General features: G+C 41.7%; 1 protein-coding gene across 2 annotated transcripts; it reads left to right on the top strand.

Moving 5' to 3' along the window:
- Positions 1–238: 238 nt before the first annotated feature.
- epn3b (epsin 3b) lies at positions 239–14,973 on the top strand. 2 transcript variants are annotated; one of them, XM_080881521.1, is made up of 12 exons: positions 239–563; positions 6,039–6,094; positions 6,266–6,424; positions 6,650–6,733; positions 6,873–7,170; positions 7,501–7,619; positions 8,892–8,978; positions 11,464–11,587; positions 11,687–11,857; positions 12,250–12,345; positions 12,768–13,061; positions 13,151–14,973. In XM_080881521.1, exons 1-12 carry the CDS (start codon positions 548–550, stop codon positions 13,441–13,443), a joined length of 1,797 nt encoding a protein of 598 aa, XP_080737647.1. In that variant the 5' UTR covers positions 239–547; the 3' UTR covers positions 13,444–14,973. The 2 variants fall into 2 exon arrangements, with proteins under 2 accessions (XP_080737647.1, XP_080737648.1); XM_080881522.1 differs by having other exon boundaries at positions 5,860–6,094.
- The last annotated feature ends 1,139 nt before the right edge of the window (positions 14,974–16,112 follow it).

The raw sequence follows: 16,112 nt of genomic DNA, 5'->3' as shown, positions 1-16,112 counted from the left end.
TATGCTATATTTTGTTGTGGAATTAATAAACTTTATTCCTCTGACACAGTGGATTTGGAGCATTTTTATGTATGTATTGTATGTATTTACCTGCCTCATTCACTCTTTGTAACTCCCATCAGTGGATGATAGTAAGGTAACCTACCACTGAGTATGCAAACGAGGCGCCCCCGTCCCCGCCTCTTTTTTTACGCTCACCCACGTGACCGCTGTGTGTGCTATGCGTCCCTGGCCTTGCCGGTGCTGTATGAGTGTGTGGACGGGGCTGCCTGAAGTGAGAGAGACTGTGAGAGAGCCGTGTGCTGTGGCTTATCCTTGTCCTATGCGGATTTTACCACTGACTGTCAGGCCGAGCGGCTCGCATCATCTAGGGCAGGCCCCCCGTTCAGACACCCCCTTTCAAAGATTCCTCAAAACGCGCACCGCTGGAGGATAATTGTGGTTGCCCTGCTTAGTCAGTTTTATTTCGGGGGAATATTATCGACGCTGAGGACTTGGGAGAGGAGAAAAGCGGAGAGGCGAGGATGCTCAGTGGGCAAGGCGAGAGATGAGCAGTGGGCATGGTAAGCTGCATGCTGTAGGGTTGATGATGGAGAGGGATATAGTTTCCCGAGGTTCTTGGAAAATTACTTTCCTCTTAAGTGAGTCCAAAAATTAATGCTATATGTAGTGCTATATATAATGTTGCGTTTCTGATGGAAGACAACTCCAGCAGCAGTTGGCTTTCCTCAGGAAGCTGCCTCACATGGCAGCCCGCACAGGGTTTCCACCGCAAGAGGGGGTGTGTTTGAGAGAGTGTGTGTGTGTTTGAGAGTGTGTGGGGGGCATCATGCAGACCAACCACGGGCCCCTTGTCCCCTCTCCTTTGCCCCCTGAAAAAAAATGTTGATTGCAGTGCTCGGGACTTTTCTGGGGGAAATGATGCCCGTTTCCGCTTACATTAATCTGAAGCTGTCTTTATCCCTAATCCACGCGATCATGCTTAATCTGACCTCCAATCTCAGCCTTGCTTTAAGGAGTTTTCGCCGTTTATTCCCAAACCTTGGACTCTAATATTCAGCTAGAAAAACACAGACGTTTTCACCTGTTTCAACAGCACGCATGCGCATCTACAGACGTGGCCGACGGAGTGACGTTCGTGTCTGAGCAATTTGACGCGTCAGATGGTCAAAGTTAATCACCCTAACTTGATTTTCTTTCTCCACGGGATAATTGTTCATTTTAATTAACATTTTAAAAATCGCTGATACATGCAGCTCTCACCTCCAGGAGCTGAACATCACAAATTCACTTTATGATGTAATCAAGTGAATACTCTGGGTACTGGTTCCAATTAAATGACTGAGAGGCTCAGGGAACTTTTGTTTGAGTTGTACCTACAGATGAGCCATTTGGATATCGTGTATACTCTATGGATATGGATCTAATAATGGACCAATAGCCAAACCTCCAAAGTGCTCTTATTCATAGATTGCCCCTGTGCTGAGACTTAATCAGATATGTGCATTAGAAGTGAGCTGTACAGACTTATCTGGGAAATACTAAACTATACAAACCCCCTGCTCTTTGAAAATTGGGATTCATATATAAATCAAATGGTGTATGTTATAGCAGAGTTAGAAATGGGTAAATGTATTTGTTAGACTCATGAAACCTCCTCTCACCCGGCTCATCCTTTTGTCCAGGATTCCTTCCACTTACATGCTCTGAGAATACACACAGAGATATAATATTACTTCCACAATGTGAAGTTTCTGCTCTCAAATCTCCAGATAAGTTGATTTAAAGAACTGTGGTCTAAAACATCTCATGTAAGTAGAAAGCACCAGACTGCAATAACCTGTGCTTGTTGGTGCATATGTGTGTTTGTGGATCTGAGCTGAAGATGATTGTGCAGAAAGACGATACTGGTAAAGTTGCTGAGCATCACTTTCTTCTTTGTGCCCTTCGTTCTCACTCACTCCCTCTCTTCCTCTTGCACGTCCCTCTCAGACTCATCATCCTCTCAGAGTTTTGCTCTCTGTGTCCCTGCTGTGTGCATCTCATGTCCTCTGTGCTTCTGCTGATGTTGGCGTTTCAGCAGGAAAAGGCGTCCTGTGACTTGTTTCAGTCTTTGTGTACTGCTGTGCTACAGCAAAAGTTCAAATTAAACACAGCAGATTTGTGGATGGATTACTGAATGGTACTTACAGGTGCATGTCCAGCTGCCCAGTAGGTCAGTGTCCACATCAGAGTCCTTGTACTGGGAGTTCCAACTTACTATGTAATTTTATTTTTTTTATTTAATACAATTATTAAATATAAGAATATGTTGGATCGAAGTACATTTCTACGTAGGGAAGACATCATTTGAATGATATAATCTTGTTTTATTTTCAAATTATGTGTCACCATATTTTTGAAATATTTTTAAGCAGCAAAATGATACAGAAAGAGATACTAGAAATATTTTACTAAAAATATTTAATACCACCCAACTATTATTAAAAAATGTTTCAATATCTATATATGTTGTTTGGTGTTCATTTTAATACCCTAACATACCAAATATTTATATGTAAAGGATATAGGAAATTATATTATATATTGGTATTAAAATAGAAGTCCCTAAAAGTCTAATTGCAAGCAGGGCGACGGCTTTATGGCTTTAAGGAAACTCTTTTGTTTCATAACATAACTATAGCATAAATTAATTAATAACTAACCTATCTCAGAAGATATAAAAGCTTTGATTTGGCAGAGTTATACAGTTTTGCTCTGGATACCCTTACTGTCGCAACCCCAAAGGGGATTTGTGTCTTCACTTGGAAGCAATCCAAATATCTTTGGCGTGCCAAGCAAATGTGTTAACCACTACATCATTATCCTCGTGTGCTATTGCTCACTATCATTACCTCGGAATCAAATAATAAAACGTCCAGCTGTGTATATATTTATTTAAACAGTGTTTTACTTATATAACACCTTGTTATTGCATTGCTCAGCAATCTGTTATAAAAAATAGTTTTCCATCATAGTATTAGAAGAAAATTTGTGTGCTTTGTCTAGTATATATTACATTATAGTCACCCAAGGACACTGTACAGAGCAAATAAGACAGGCATAAAAACAGGAAATAAACACAATAATAAAAGAAAGTTTAAGAGCATGGAGAAGTTATATAGAGTATGCTATCTTGAACAGGTGGGTTTTGAGGGTGGACTTAAAAAGAGGAATTGAAGTGATGTTTCAGAGGTCAGAGGGTAGGGAATTCCAAAGTCGAGGGGCAAAGCGACTAAAAGCCCTGCCCCCCGTGGTAATAAGACGAGAGTAAGGAACAGAAAGGAAAAGAGAAGAGAAGGATCTGAGGCACCGGGATGGGATGGAGATCTGTACCAAATCAGAAAGGTATGTAGGGAAAGAGAATTGATAGCCTTAAATGTATAAAGGAGTATTTTAAAATTAATGTGAATTGTTTTTCTGAATTGCTTATTACCAGTGTTTATGGTAATATGGTTCTGGTAAGTTTTTATGTAACTTTTATGTCAGAAGATGCATTTCGGTTAAATCTATAACCTCTTTTATGAGAGTGACCAGGCCAAAATATAGATAGCAGCACAATTAACAGGGTTGATGACATTGCAGTCATAGATAGAATAATTTATATAATATTCTAAATAAATTACAAAATTATGAAGCCTGAATATTAGTTATTAAATATTTGCCACAAGGGGGATAATAAACTTGGAGGCACGCACATCTGGCTATGTGTTCTGTGTTTTTTTGGCTGCTTTTATAAGACATTGTAAGGTGAAGACCCCGCTGTATTCAGGAGAAAACCCCAACAATCAGATGACCTCCTATGAGCAAGCAGTTTGCAACAGTGGGAAGGAAAAAGTCCCTTTTCAGCAGAACCAGGCTCAGACAGGGGCAGTCCTCTGCTGTGACTGGTAGGAGGATGACGGCAAAGAAAAAAGTAAAAGTGAGCATAGTGAGACAGAACAAAATACAGAAAATACAGTAGAGACAAACATTTAATGACATGCCTTAGTAGTATGTAAACATAATAAAAGTGGTGAGTGTAGAAAAAGAGCTCAGTGCATCCACTGAAGTCCTACGGTAGTCAAAACCCATGGTTCCTGGTCACCTGATCAAGCCCTAGCTATAATCTTGGTCCAAAATGGTAAATGGCCTGTATTTGTATAGCGCTTTATAGTCCCTAAAGCGCTTTACACAACTAGTCATCCACCCATTCACACACTGGTGATGGCAAGCTACATTGTAGCCACAGCCACCATGGGGCGCACTGACAGAGGCGAGGCTGCCAGACACTGGCGCCACCAGGCCCTCTGACCACCACCAGTAGGCAACAGGTGAAGTGTCTTGCCCAAGGACACAACGACTGAGACTGTCCGAGCCGGGGCTCGAACCGCCAACCTTCTGATTACAAGGCTACCTCCCAACTCTTGAGCCACAAGCACCACTAATCAAAGTTTTAATTCTACTCTTAAAAACAGAGAGAGGCCTGAAACCTGAAGGTTCTGCCTCCTATCCTACTTTTAGAAACTGTAGGAACTACAAGTAGCCTACAGTCTGAAAGCATTGAGATAACATGATACTATGAGGTCTTTAAAATATGATGGGCTCTGATTTTTCAAGACTATAAAGGTTTCAAACCTTTAAAGTCTTGAATTTAAAAGAAGAAAATTATTGTGATGTATTTCAGACGTGCACTATTGTAGTTTAGTCATCTGGCCTCATAGATACATATAGTTGGGTATCAACTACATAGGAATAAAAATGTATGTAGTGTTTGTCATTAGAGGGATTTTTTTAAAAGTATATTTTCTGTCATCTGACAATTTAGTGAGTTGAAGACAGATGAAAAGAGATTTAATTTAGGGGGGGGGGGGTCACCCTAGCTCAGCTTTGGTTTAGTAGGTTAATTACGTTCTGTGTCAGTGGAAGCTTATAGTCGCTGGCAGAGGGAAATGTATCACAGGAACCCTTAATGATCAATTCCCCCATGTCCTTTGTGAAATACGAATTTGGAAGAGCAAATTGGGTTGCAAGTGTGTGTCTACGCGCACACAGACTGTGCACGGTGGCCTGAATAATATAAGCTACCAAGTAGCTTCATCAAACACCTGAGTGCCAGAGTTTTAGTATGACCTACTTCTCCATAACGGGGCACAAACTAGAAACCGCTCTGTCAGTCATTGTTTACATTGTCATTTCACTGTTCTCTAATTGACACAGACAACAAAGAAATTGCTTTTAAGTTAGCTTGTTGATTTAGTGGTGATGGTCAAGTTAGAGGGCAGCGTCAGTCTGTTGATGGTTTTCTTGATACATTATTGGTGATTTCTGATTGAGTCAGCACATATGAAACGGTGAAATCAATGACTATGGAAGTACACAAATGCAACAATAGCGGCAACTGCTCCACTAGCTTTACAAATGTCCAGCCACTGTGTACAACATATAAAACTGGATCTGGTCTGGAAATCACTCAAAGTCCTCATCTATCATCATGAAAGGTCCACTGAAGGTGTGGAGAGAAGCACACCACCAGGAGAGTGGGTAGCGCCACTATACACACAATACAGCAGGCATCAGTGACAACAAACAGAGCATTACGTAAATTAGAGACAGCATCAAGGGAGGAGCTTGGCGGGTTGCAAAGCAGCTTGCATATGTGGAAAGGCAGCTAAAATAACAACATATTTGAGATTTGATGATTGGATGTGTACAAGCCCAAGACGAGGGCTGCATTATGTTTCTGCATCAACCAGGGCAGATCGAGAAAGACGTAAAAGTACTTCATAAAAGTCATACTGTTCATACTTTTTATATATCATCTTCATTTCTTTCTTACAGGGGCATCTTACAATTCCCGACAGAAAAGAGGAGCCTTCACTGGCATAGCTACCTCCCCACTCTTCCCCTCCTCCCATCCACATTTCCCTCTTCTCCCCCATTCTTAAACCGTTGACCGTTTGTTTATCGCCTTCTCTCCCTCCATATTTCCCCATCATCTGTCACCATGACAACCTCAGCCCTGCGCAGGCAGGTGAAGAATATTGTACACAACTATTCAGAAGCAGAGATCAAGGTATTGTATTAAATGTGCTATCTTCTTCGAGTGTCACTGTTTATTAGTCATATTAGATTAAAAACAAAAAGTCTGTGCTTCTTTCACTGCTGACCATCATACAGATAAGCACTTGAGATCTCTCAGACGTAAAACATAAATGGATGTTATTCCTGTGCTGCCAACGTGCAGGTTCGTGAGGCCACCTCAAACGATCCATGGGGGCCATCCTCGTCTCTCATGTCAGAGATTGCTGACTTAACCTTCAATGTGGTGGCGTTTGCTGAGGTCATGGGTATGGTGTGGAAGCGCCTCAATGACAGCGGCAAGAACTGGAGACATGTCTACAAGGTGATTTCATGAAAAGACATGAGTGTTGTTGTTTAATCTGACTTTGTAAACTGTAGCTTCTCTGTACTTGTTGGCCATCCACCGACACTCACTAGCTCCACTGAATAACAGTCATGCATCTTTAAATTTTGTTCTTCTGGATGAAAATGTCAGTTGTAATGTGCACAATATGTTGACTACAAAAAGTATTTGGGAATAAATGTGCTAATCATGATTTGACTCCAGGCCCTGACACTGTTGGATTACTTGCTGAAGACAGGATCAGAAAGGGTGGCCCAGCAGTGCCGTGAGAATGCGTTCACTATTCAGGTATTGGAGTGCAACAAAAAGAGCTGATTGATCATTGTTTATTGATCACATCATGTTAACCACAACCCTGCGTCTGTTCAGCTAGCTAAATTTTATACTTAAAAAAAACTCACTGTGATGTCTTTTGTGTGTGGTTCAGACCCTGCGCGACTTTCAGTATGTGGATCGTGATGGCAGAGACCAGGGGGCCAACGTAAGGGAAAAAGCACGCCAACTGGTCTGCCTCCTTCGGGACGAGGAGCGGCTGCGCCAGGAGAGGAGTCAAGCCCTTAAGACCAAGGAGCGAATGGCTGGTGGAGGCAGTGGAGGGGGTGGAGGTGTTTATGGAGGTATACCCCCAGCGTATCACCCAGGCAGACGCACAAGTCAGCCCAGCATGGCTGTGCTATACGGGGAGGAATTCAGTCGCTCCAGAGGCTCTCCGTCTTCCTTTAACTGTGAGTATTGTGAGTAAACTGTGAGTAAACTTATCTGGAACACTAACCGCCTTCTATTGTATGATAGCAAGTTGCGAATAAATAGATCAAGAGTTAAAAATACACATTTAAATTCAGGATCATTGCCGCATCCCTAATTAAATGTTTTTTGCGCTGTCACCCAGCACTTTGGACAACCACATGGATTATCAATACTGCAGCGTAGGCCTGAAAATATTCAAATGAGCCCCATACTTTGTGTGCTTCTTGTCTTTCTGGAACATCATCATCCCCACATCAATCGTTTCTCCTAACTCGGTCTTATTCCATTCTCCCAAAATCCCTCTGCAGCCTCGTCCTCGTCTCCTCGAGCCGCTTCAGACCTGGAGCAGGCTCGACCTCAGACCAGTGGGGAAGAGGAGTTACAGCTCCAGCTGGCTTTAGCCATGAGCAGGGAGGAGAGTCAGAAGGTAAAACAACACACAACAATACACATACACACACACACGCACGGTATGATAATGTGGATGTCCTCAGGTGTAGCTCCTGTCCACATATACACACAAATAAGTCCTCTGTATTCAGTGCATCTTGATGATTCCAGTAATGAAAATGAAAATGTTGCAAACATTTTGAACATTCGCCCACCTTCAGCTAGCCCTTCCTTCCCCTGTTACCATAGAGACAGATGGAGACACAGAACTACAGACTGCTCAAAGCCTTAGCCTAACGGAGCATGTGCAGGTACACACAGAAACACACCTCAGAGCTTAAAGTAAGCAATTATTAAATATTGTGTGTCTTTTTGTGTATTTGACGACATGGCTCATATGCTTTTACTGAGATTTTCCTGGTATTTTTAAAATGTAACATTAATTTGATATTTCTTTTGTCATTTGCATTTTTTTAGTTATTCGTCTTTGTTCTAATGTATACATTTTCTTGGCCATTAAAGGTACAAACTGAGAGCATGATTTTCAGCTACATTAGCTAAGCACCTCCAGTCTCTTTGACTAGAGGCTGTCATTTGTGCTGTGCACCTGGTGCCAGTGAACCAACAGGCACAAACTTTACATTTTACATGACAGCTCCCTCATTTGGAGAATAAAGAAGAAGCACATTATCCAAAAATAAAACACTGAAAATTAGGTGGAACGTAATTGACTTGACAAGATGTGGGGAATGAAATTAATAAATGGCAAATTTAAAGGGAAAATAGAGTTAGGACGCATTACTGTGATGTAAATAAATATGGAAGCAAATTTAAACAGAAATACAATTAAGTTGCATTTTATAAATTGATTAACGCTTACATTTATTTTTTAACACTGTTTTTGCACATTTAGTGTATTTTGAGTCATTCATTCGTGCGTTTCTTTATTTTGAATTTTTGGCAGTTACAGTCCTGAATAATGGCGATCTCACTAACCCTCTTCTTCCTTTTCTCCAGCTTTTACCACCTGTCTCCTTATCAGGAGATATCATCTCATATGATTTTTCATACAAGTACTGCTTCAACTCTCATGTGTAATTTTGGAAGATTTTCTCTCTGCTTTGCGCTTACCCAGCTTCTGCTCTTTGTAAACTAAATATTTCAACAGTACAAAACAGCCACCAGTGCCGCGTTCGGTCTGCTGGGCCAAGCAGCAGAAAAGTGTTTAACCAATGCCAGTTTTTGTGTGCGGGTCTGCACTCATTGCCACGATGGTAATGCTGATGATGTCACAATACCGCCCCTGCAGGAGCAGCGCTGTCGCCAAGGAGACGAGTCACTGTTACAGAAGGCCCTGGATGAGAGCCGGAGAGAGAGCCAGTCAGAGACGCACGAGGTGAGTTCAAAAATGTGTCTGTATACAATGGATGCCATGTGTGTGGGTACATGCATGGAACATGAGTGTGAATTTGTATGAAAAAGTGGGCGGATGCATTTGTAGGTGGTTGCTGGCAGGCATTTGGAGAAAGAAGTTGAATATAGGCTGCAGACTACGAGGCAGGGATGGACAACAAGCCTAAAAATAAAATAAAATAAACAACAAAACAGCCTTATGATCGAGTGTTGAGAGAGAGACAATAGAAAGCTGAGAGAAGAGAAAGAGGTGCTTGCTGAATGATAATGACTCTGTCGTGTCTAACCTTGAGCTCAGCATGACATTTCCCTGAAAGCATACTTCTTATCTTGTAGCACATCAGCTCCTTTACTCATTGGCCTGTCAACAAGCCAATCAGAGTCAGCTGCAGTCTTATGTAAAGGTTCCCAAGCCTTGTAACTGGTCTAAAAGTAGGATAGGAGGCAGAACCTTCAGGTTTCAGGCCTCTCTCTGTTTTTAAGATTAGAATTAAAACTTTGATTAGGGGCAATCGTGGCTCAAGAGTTGGGAGTTCGCCTTGTAATCAGAAGGTTGGCGGTTCGAGCCCCGGCTTGGACAGTCTCAGTCGTTGTGTCCTTGGGCAAGACACTTCACCCGTTACCTACTGGTGGTGGTCAGAGGGCCCGGTGGCACCAGTGTCCGGCAGCCTCACCTCTGTCAGTGCGCCCCAGGGTGGCTGTGGCTACAATGTAGCTTGCCATCACCAGTGTGTGTGTGTGAATGGGTGGATGACTGGTTGTGTAAAGTGCTTTAGGGACTAGTAAATGATCGAAATCACTGTTATGCCATCACATGAAAAATAGAGGGAAAAGGGGAAAAGTTAACCTCTAAATGGCTCTTTCACTGACAAAATCTTAAGATTTTGTGTTTAGCATAAAAGATACTAAATATAAGTATACTTTATTAGAAAAGTCAGTTTGTTTTAACTACCTCCTTAAAAAAATTAAAACTTACATAAGTTTTCTCTTAAGCCTGTTTTCAGTGTGATTGCACTGGGGCCCTGTCTGCACTTTGTGACCGATTATGTTGAACATTGAACTCTATTGAACAGATTCTCGTGAAAGCGGCCCTCTAGTGTCAAATTGGAATTTACAAAAAGCAAAACCCTTCTTTGTGTGGAGCAGAAATGTAAACACATAAACCTGACATTTCTTTCTGCTACCTTTCAATTTTCACATGCAACAATCTGATATGAACATATTTGAAATAATTAAAACTGAAAACTGGTAAAGCAAAACTAAGAGCAGTGAGAAAATAAGCTTGACTGACTTACAAAGTCAGGAATCATAGTTCAAGCAGTAGATCATATGTCGCCATATTTGTGTGAAATGGCAGTGATGACTTGTGTTTTTTATGCCATTTCAGTTTTTTAAATTAAAAACAAAGTAGGTGTTTGTTTCCATGTTCTAACTCACATTTCCTCTTAACATGGCATTACAATGCAGGTTCAGCCCAGTATGATATAGTTTTACCACATGGGCAGGGTCTGAAAGATAACATAGAAGCTTCATTTGATGCTTTTCTGTGAGCAGAAATAGAAATTTCTCTGTAGGTAGATATCTTCCTGTTTACTGTCCTGTAGGATTCTCTTCTGCAACTGCTGTGCTGCAGAGTGGTCTCTAAACAGTACAACCTGAGAAATTTATGAAACGATGACACCGTTTCTGAATGACCTCAAGCAATTTTCATTTCATTATATAATGTACGCTCATTACAACATACATAAAGCACAAACACCAGATGCAAGATGCAGATGCTGTGGTGGATCTTATTAATAAATTATACTCTACAGTAATAGAGCAATGGACTGTGTAACGCAGAAGGGCGTCAGAAATTATCATAGCAATTGTAAATGTGTGTTTTCAGCAGCAGCAGCAGTGAAACATAACTGCAAAGAAACATTTTCAAGTGAGCTACAGTAAGCTCTTTATTGGTAAGGGAATAAACAGAGCAGCAGATTCAGTCTGACTTTAGGAAGTTGCCATTGTTCTGTGAATACCATGGATCTTTTCTTTTCATGAGTTAATACCAAAAAGCAGATCTGTGTTTGTCTTTTTTTGGAACACTGAATAGATTTCTCTTCCCAGAAAAAAACATTATATTTCAGTAGAGCTGAAAATTGCAACAGATCAATAACTCTTAACTGGAACACCAGCAAGTGCACATTTCTGTACTTTCAGTGTACAATAGTTTCTTACTCAGTTTGACTCTCAGATATTTACATAACACATTTTTACTCAGACAATTCATTTAACTTCATTTGAATACAAAGTGAAATCATTAGTGTTAATACAGTTGTCAGTGGATTTTACAGTCACACTGACTCTGTGAGTTCTCCGGCTGTCCTCAGTAGGATTGGGTGCTTTGAATGTTTCTCATTAACTTACACAAACCTGGAAACAAATAAGACAATGTTTGATCCTGAGATGTTTTCCTTTGCTTGTAGTCTGCCATGTTGGATCTAGTGGACATATTTGGATCCTCATCTGAGCCCCCTCTGCCACCTAGTGACCCTTGGAACTCTGCTAAGCCCACCAGTAACGTCTCTTCTGACCCGTGGGACTCTGTAGGTAGGTGGATCATCACAGACAAATCACATGAACATCAGTGTGATGCAAGAGTGCATTCAAAACAGCAGCTTCAAAGTGAATCTTTTCTCTCCCTAACAGCAGTCCACTCAAGCACTCCTGTGATTGGTAGCCCCTGGACAGCCCCTCCCTCCTCCAACAACACATCCAATCCTTGGGCTCCTTGTACCAACTCATGCACAGACCCATGGGAAGCAGCACCTGCTTCCTGCAGTCCTGTCAATCATGCGTGGGACAGCCCAACAGATGGAGGTGCTTTCATTAGGACACACACACACACAGTCGTGTTTTCATATCTTTGTGGGGACATCTAATTGACATAATGCTTTCCCTAGCCGCTTACCCTAACCATCAAAAATGAACCCTAACCATAACCTAATTGTAACCCTGACACTAAAACCACATTTTCACTCTCACAAATGCCTTCAAACTCGTGGGGACGGGTTTTTGTCCCCATAAGGGCTGTTGGTCCCCACAAGTATAGTAACGTTCCAAGTTTTGGTCCCCACAAAGATATGTAAACCTAGTACACACACACACACACACACACACACACACACACACACATATATATATATTGATTGTTTTAATCCAAAAACATAAGCACTTCTGCTGTTTTCATTGATTCTCATTTTTCCGTGCAGATGCTGATGGGACGGATCCATTCGCTGCACATGAAGAAGAGAAACCTAAACAGGAGATTCCCGCAGTGTCCTCACCTCAACCTGCAAGTCCCACAGGTACTATTGTACATAAAAGAGAGAACTGTGGGCTTTACTGTAAGATGAAATCATGACAGAAGCGACTTATATGGTGTACCACGGGTGGTTGTAGTAAGAATAACATCATGCAATATGATCTTTGTTATACCTGTGATACCTGTGATATTTTGTACTTTTAGAGGTACTATGGCTTGTCACTGGGGTGGTACCGTTCAAAGTAATGCCATGGCACTTTTTTCTGCTCTTGTAGTTTATTACCTACAAGAGATGGGTTTTGAACTTTTCGTGACAATTTTGTAGCTCTGAAAGTTTAAATCTCACAGAAACTCTTTGTTTTGTTTTTTTTGTTGTTTTTTTTTCATTTGTACAACATTTAACATTATGTAATATTATCGTTCATCAAAATCTAATTTTAAAATCCTTTTTTCTGCCTTGTGAAGATGCAGAGTTGTTTGGGACAAAACCAGAGTCTGACCCATTTTCTGGTCTAGACTCCAAGCAGGACCCATTTGGAACGGAGCCACCAGTGAAACCCCAGGTAAACGGACGAGATTCAGCCAGCCCGGAGATGTTTGACCTGTCACGGCTAGCACCCCCGCTCAGTGCCCCGGCTACACGTGTGTGTCGGACTCCAGAGGCTTTTCTGGGACCTACGGGGGCCTCGCTGGTGAATTTAGACACTCTGATACCCCCCAACCCCCCTACAAAGACGCACAATAACCCTTTCCTCTCAGGTAAAACACCATTTTAAATTTACATACAGAAATATTACTGTGATATTGTTAGTTTTAAGTTTTTCAGTGGCACAATTTTGTCTTCACAGGTCTGAGCGCACCATCTCCTAACAACCCATTTCACTGCGACCAGCCTCGCCTCACCCTCAACCAAATGCGACCGTCCTCCACGTCCCCACTGCCCCCCCACATGCTGTCCTACAGCCCGTCGCTGCCCCTTCCACTGCTCCACCAGCCTCCCATCCTCCCCTCTTCTTTCACACAACCTCCTGCTGGACTCCTGGACCTTCCCTCTAACCTCCCACAGCCCCTGCTTCCCCTTTCTCCACGACCAGCACCCCGCACTCAGTCACAAACACACAGTCACAACCCTTTCCTCTGAGACTCTAACATCTTGCAAGCTCTGGTCTGCAGAGAGAGACAGAACTGACTCTTTTTGGGTTAATCTATGCTAACTGCAATGAGACTAGTTTAAGCGAGCCTGAACTGGGTCCTGGTCTGATGTCATTGTGCACACTTGAAGTAGACTCGGATGGGATGTATTTGTGTCTGTGTAAGGACACAACAGCTGCTACTTAACCTGAACTCTTGAAGAAAAGCTCGCTCACGCACACACACACCTATACATGCACTCAGGCGCACTTTAGGGTGCACAGACACAACAAACATGTACACTGCACCAAACTAACAGGGTGTATCTCAACAGTCCCTCTAATGCCTTTTCCCCATCAAAAGAGACAACTCCAAGTATCTTTTCAATCCTGAACTTTTCCTTTAAAAGCCTGGGATGAAGCCACACTCTTTGATTGTCTACGAAGCTTCACCAGGATCCTTACCGCTGCTGCTTCACCGACAAAAGCATGAATGCCTTCCCCACCCAGGATTCCAAACTACGCTACTCTCTTGAGCACCTGAGATGAGCTCTTCAAATAGATCCTATTTTTTCAACAAGTTGACATCTAGAGCTTTCTGTCACTTGAGAAAGTCCAAAAGTGTGGTACTGTAAGATTTAAGAAAGCATAGACAAGAACTAATCAATTCCCTCCCACCTTTACATTATAATATATATTTTGCATTGCCTTGCTGCCTTGCAATCTCAATAGCATCTGATCCTAAGTTAGCTTGGTTATTTATCTTTCAAGATAAGAAGCCTCAACATGATCCTGATGGATTCAAAACTGGACTAGCCTAGCCTAAGTTCAATTGTACAATCTGGCACTAAAGTGATCACTTCTTTAACCCCCCCCCCGTGCCTGTCTCTACATCTTACCCACCATGCATTCTTAACCAGTGCATGCTAGCACTAGTTAGGGGAGGGGTGTACAACTAATTTCCCCCACAGGCAACATGAGAAACTGAGACTGTTTGGAGGAATGTACCGATAAGCCAAACTCAGTTCTGCTGGGAAATAATGTCAACTCTGTATATGCTTATGGGGCGCAGCCCTTCACAACAGTCCCGATTACTCATGTGGCCCTTTGGGAAAATGAATTGGCCACCCTGAATTAGGAGGACCTCAGGGAGACTGCCCCTCTTTCAATGCGATTCAACCTCACTAAATAGAAAAGTATTTGACTTTAAAAATAAACAGGAGAATAGGTGATTTTATTTTTTTCTGATTAAAAAACGATGGGAGGATGAGAATATATACAAGGAAGCAAGGAGATGTGGCGGAACAGATCTAAATGAAGTTATTACAGATTATAGAACAATTCATTGAGCTGTAGCTCCTCTTCTCCTCTGCTCCTTGTTCATGTCAGTGTTAGGAACAAGAGAATCTGAGATGAATAAGAGATGTTTGGTCATTACTGCACTGAACCTGGACTTGAATGTGAAATGCCTGCCTATAAATACACACAGGCTTAGTACATATGTATTTAACAGAATGATAATGCTGTATTATTAACTATTATACCAATAAATTGATGGTGTTTGCATTATAATTTCTGAAGTATTGTCTTTTTTTTTGTATAACCCCTTTTTTGAACTATGACCACTAGATGGCAGTGCTGTGTAAGACGGTTTTAATGCCCTGCATGTTTTGCAGCAATGCAGTCTGGGCAACATCACCCCTGGGATATAAGACAGATAGGGTTACTTGTCTGGTAGTCAGCACACTTGAAGTTCCAAGAAGCAGTTCAAACATTTCACGGTAATCACCGTGTTGATTGTTGCACCATAGCAGCTGATCTCTAGCCATGTGCAAACAAGCTTTTAATCCAACCAAACATCTTACTTGTTGCACATAAATTTATGTAAGGAACTGATTAACTCTATTAATCATCTAGCTTTCAGAAGATGTTTGCAAAGATCTTTTCATATGTACAATTTAATCTACACATGCATCAAGAAGAAACTGTAAAGAAATCGATTCCTCACACTGTAGTTTGTTAACATTTTTAAAACAAGACATCAGAACCCTGAAAATTAGACTTTTAGTGTCACAGGCAGGTCTTTGGACTGCCTTTGCTCGGAGAAAAATCTGAGGGGTGTTATGAAATGAGAGGGAAAGTTATATTTCCATATTAAGGTTCTGCTATCATTAGATATTTTCCATTTATTACCCATTCATAATGGTATTTGTCAGCTTCCTATCTGCATGGCTCCAAGATCAATTAAAACAACTAAAAGGGCTTTCTTGCAAACTCTCAATAGGTCAAATATCTGGGTTTCCAAAAGTGAAACTAAATGAATCGAGAAAATCCAATCATGCCTGTACACCCAGAAACACTCGCACACTTCCCTTTCTCTTTAATGTCTGGCATTTCTGTCCAAACAAAATCAAGTGCAGTCTGATCACAGATCTAAACAGCTGCAGTCTCAACCTTCTGATACAGTAAATCAACTGGTGTGCACATTTGATATACAACATTGCCATGTGGTGTTGATTTGGTGAAGGCAGGGGTGGGGGGTAAACAGGCAGCAGTGAGTGATTGTGGGAACAGTTGCAAGTGTGAGTGAAGACTGTGCTCTAATGCAAAAGTACCGATTAGGTTCTTAGAGACCTTGTGGGCCTGCATTGCAAGGAAATAGATAAACTTCACTTCCAGC

The sequence above is a fragment of the Rhamphochromis sp. 'chilingali' genome, assembly GCF_963969265.1.
Source record: "Rhamphochromis sp. 'chilingali' genome assembly, chromosome: 4".
NCBI lineage: Eukaryota > Metazoa > Chordata > Actinopteri > Cichliformes > Cichlidae > Rhamphochromis > Rhamphochromis sp. 'chilingali'.
This window is presented reverse-complemented; position numbering and strand designations above follow the sequence as displayed.

What these genes read in the sequence shown, in the direction of transcription:
- epn3b (XM_080881521.1), top strand. An exon ending in AGAATGCGTTCACTATTCAG is followed by an intron (nt 6,734 to 6,872) that starts GTATTGGAGTGC and finishes TGTGTGGTTCAG; the next exon opens with ACCCTGCGCGACTTTCAGTA. An exon ending in CTCTCCGTCTTCCTTTAACT is followed by an intron (nt 7,171 to 7,500) that starts GTGAGTATTGTG and finishes ATCCCTCTGCAG; the next exon opens with CCTCGTCCTCGTCTCCTCGA.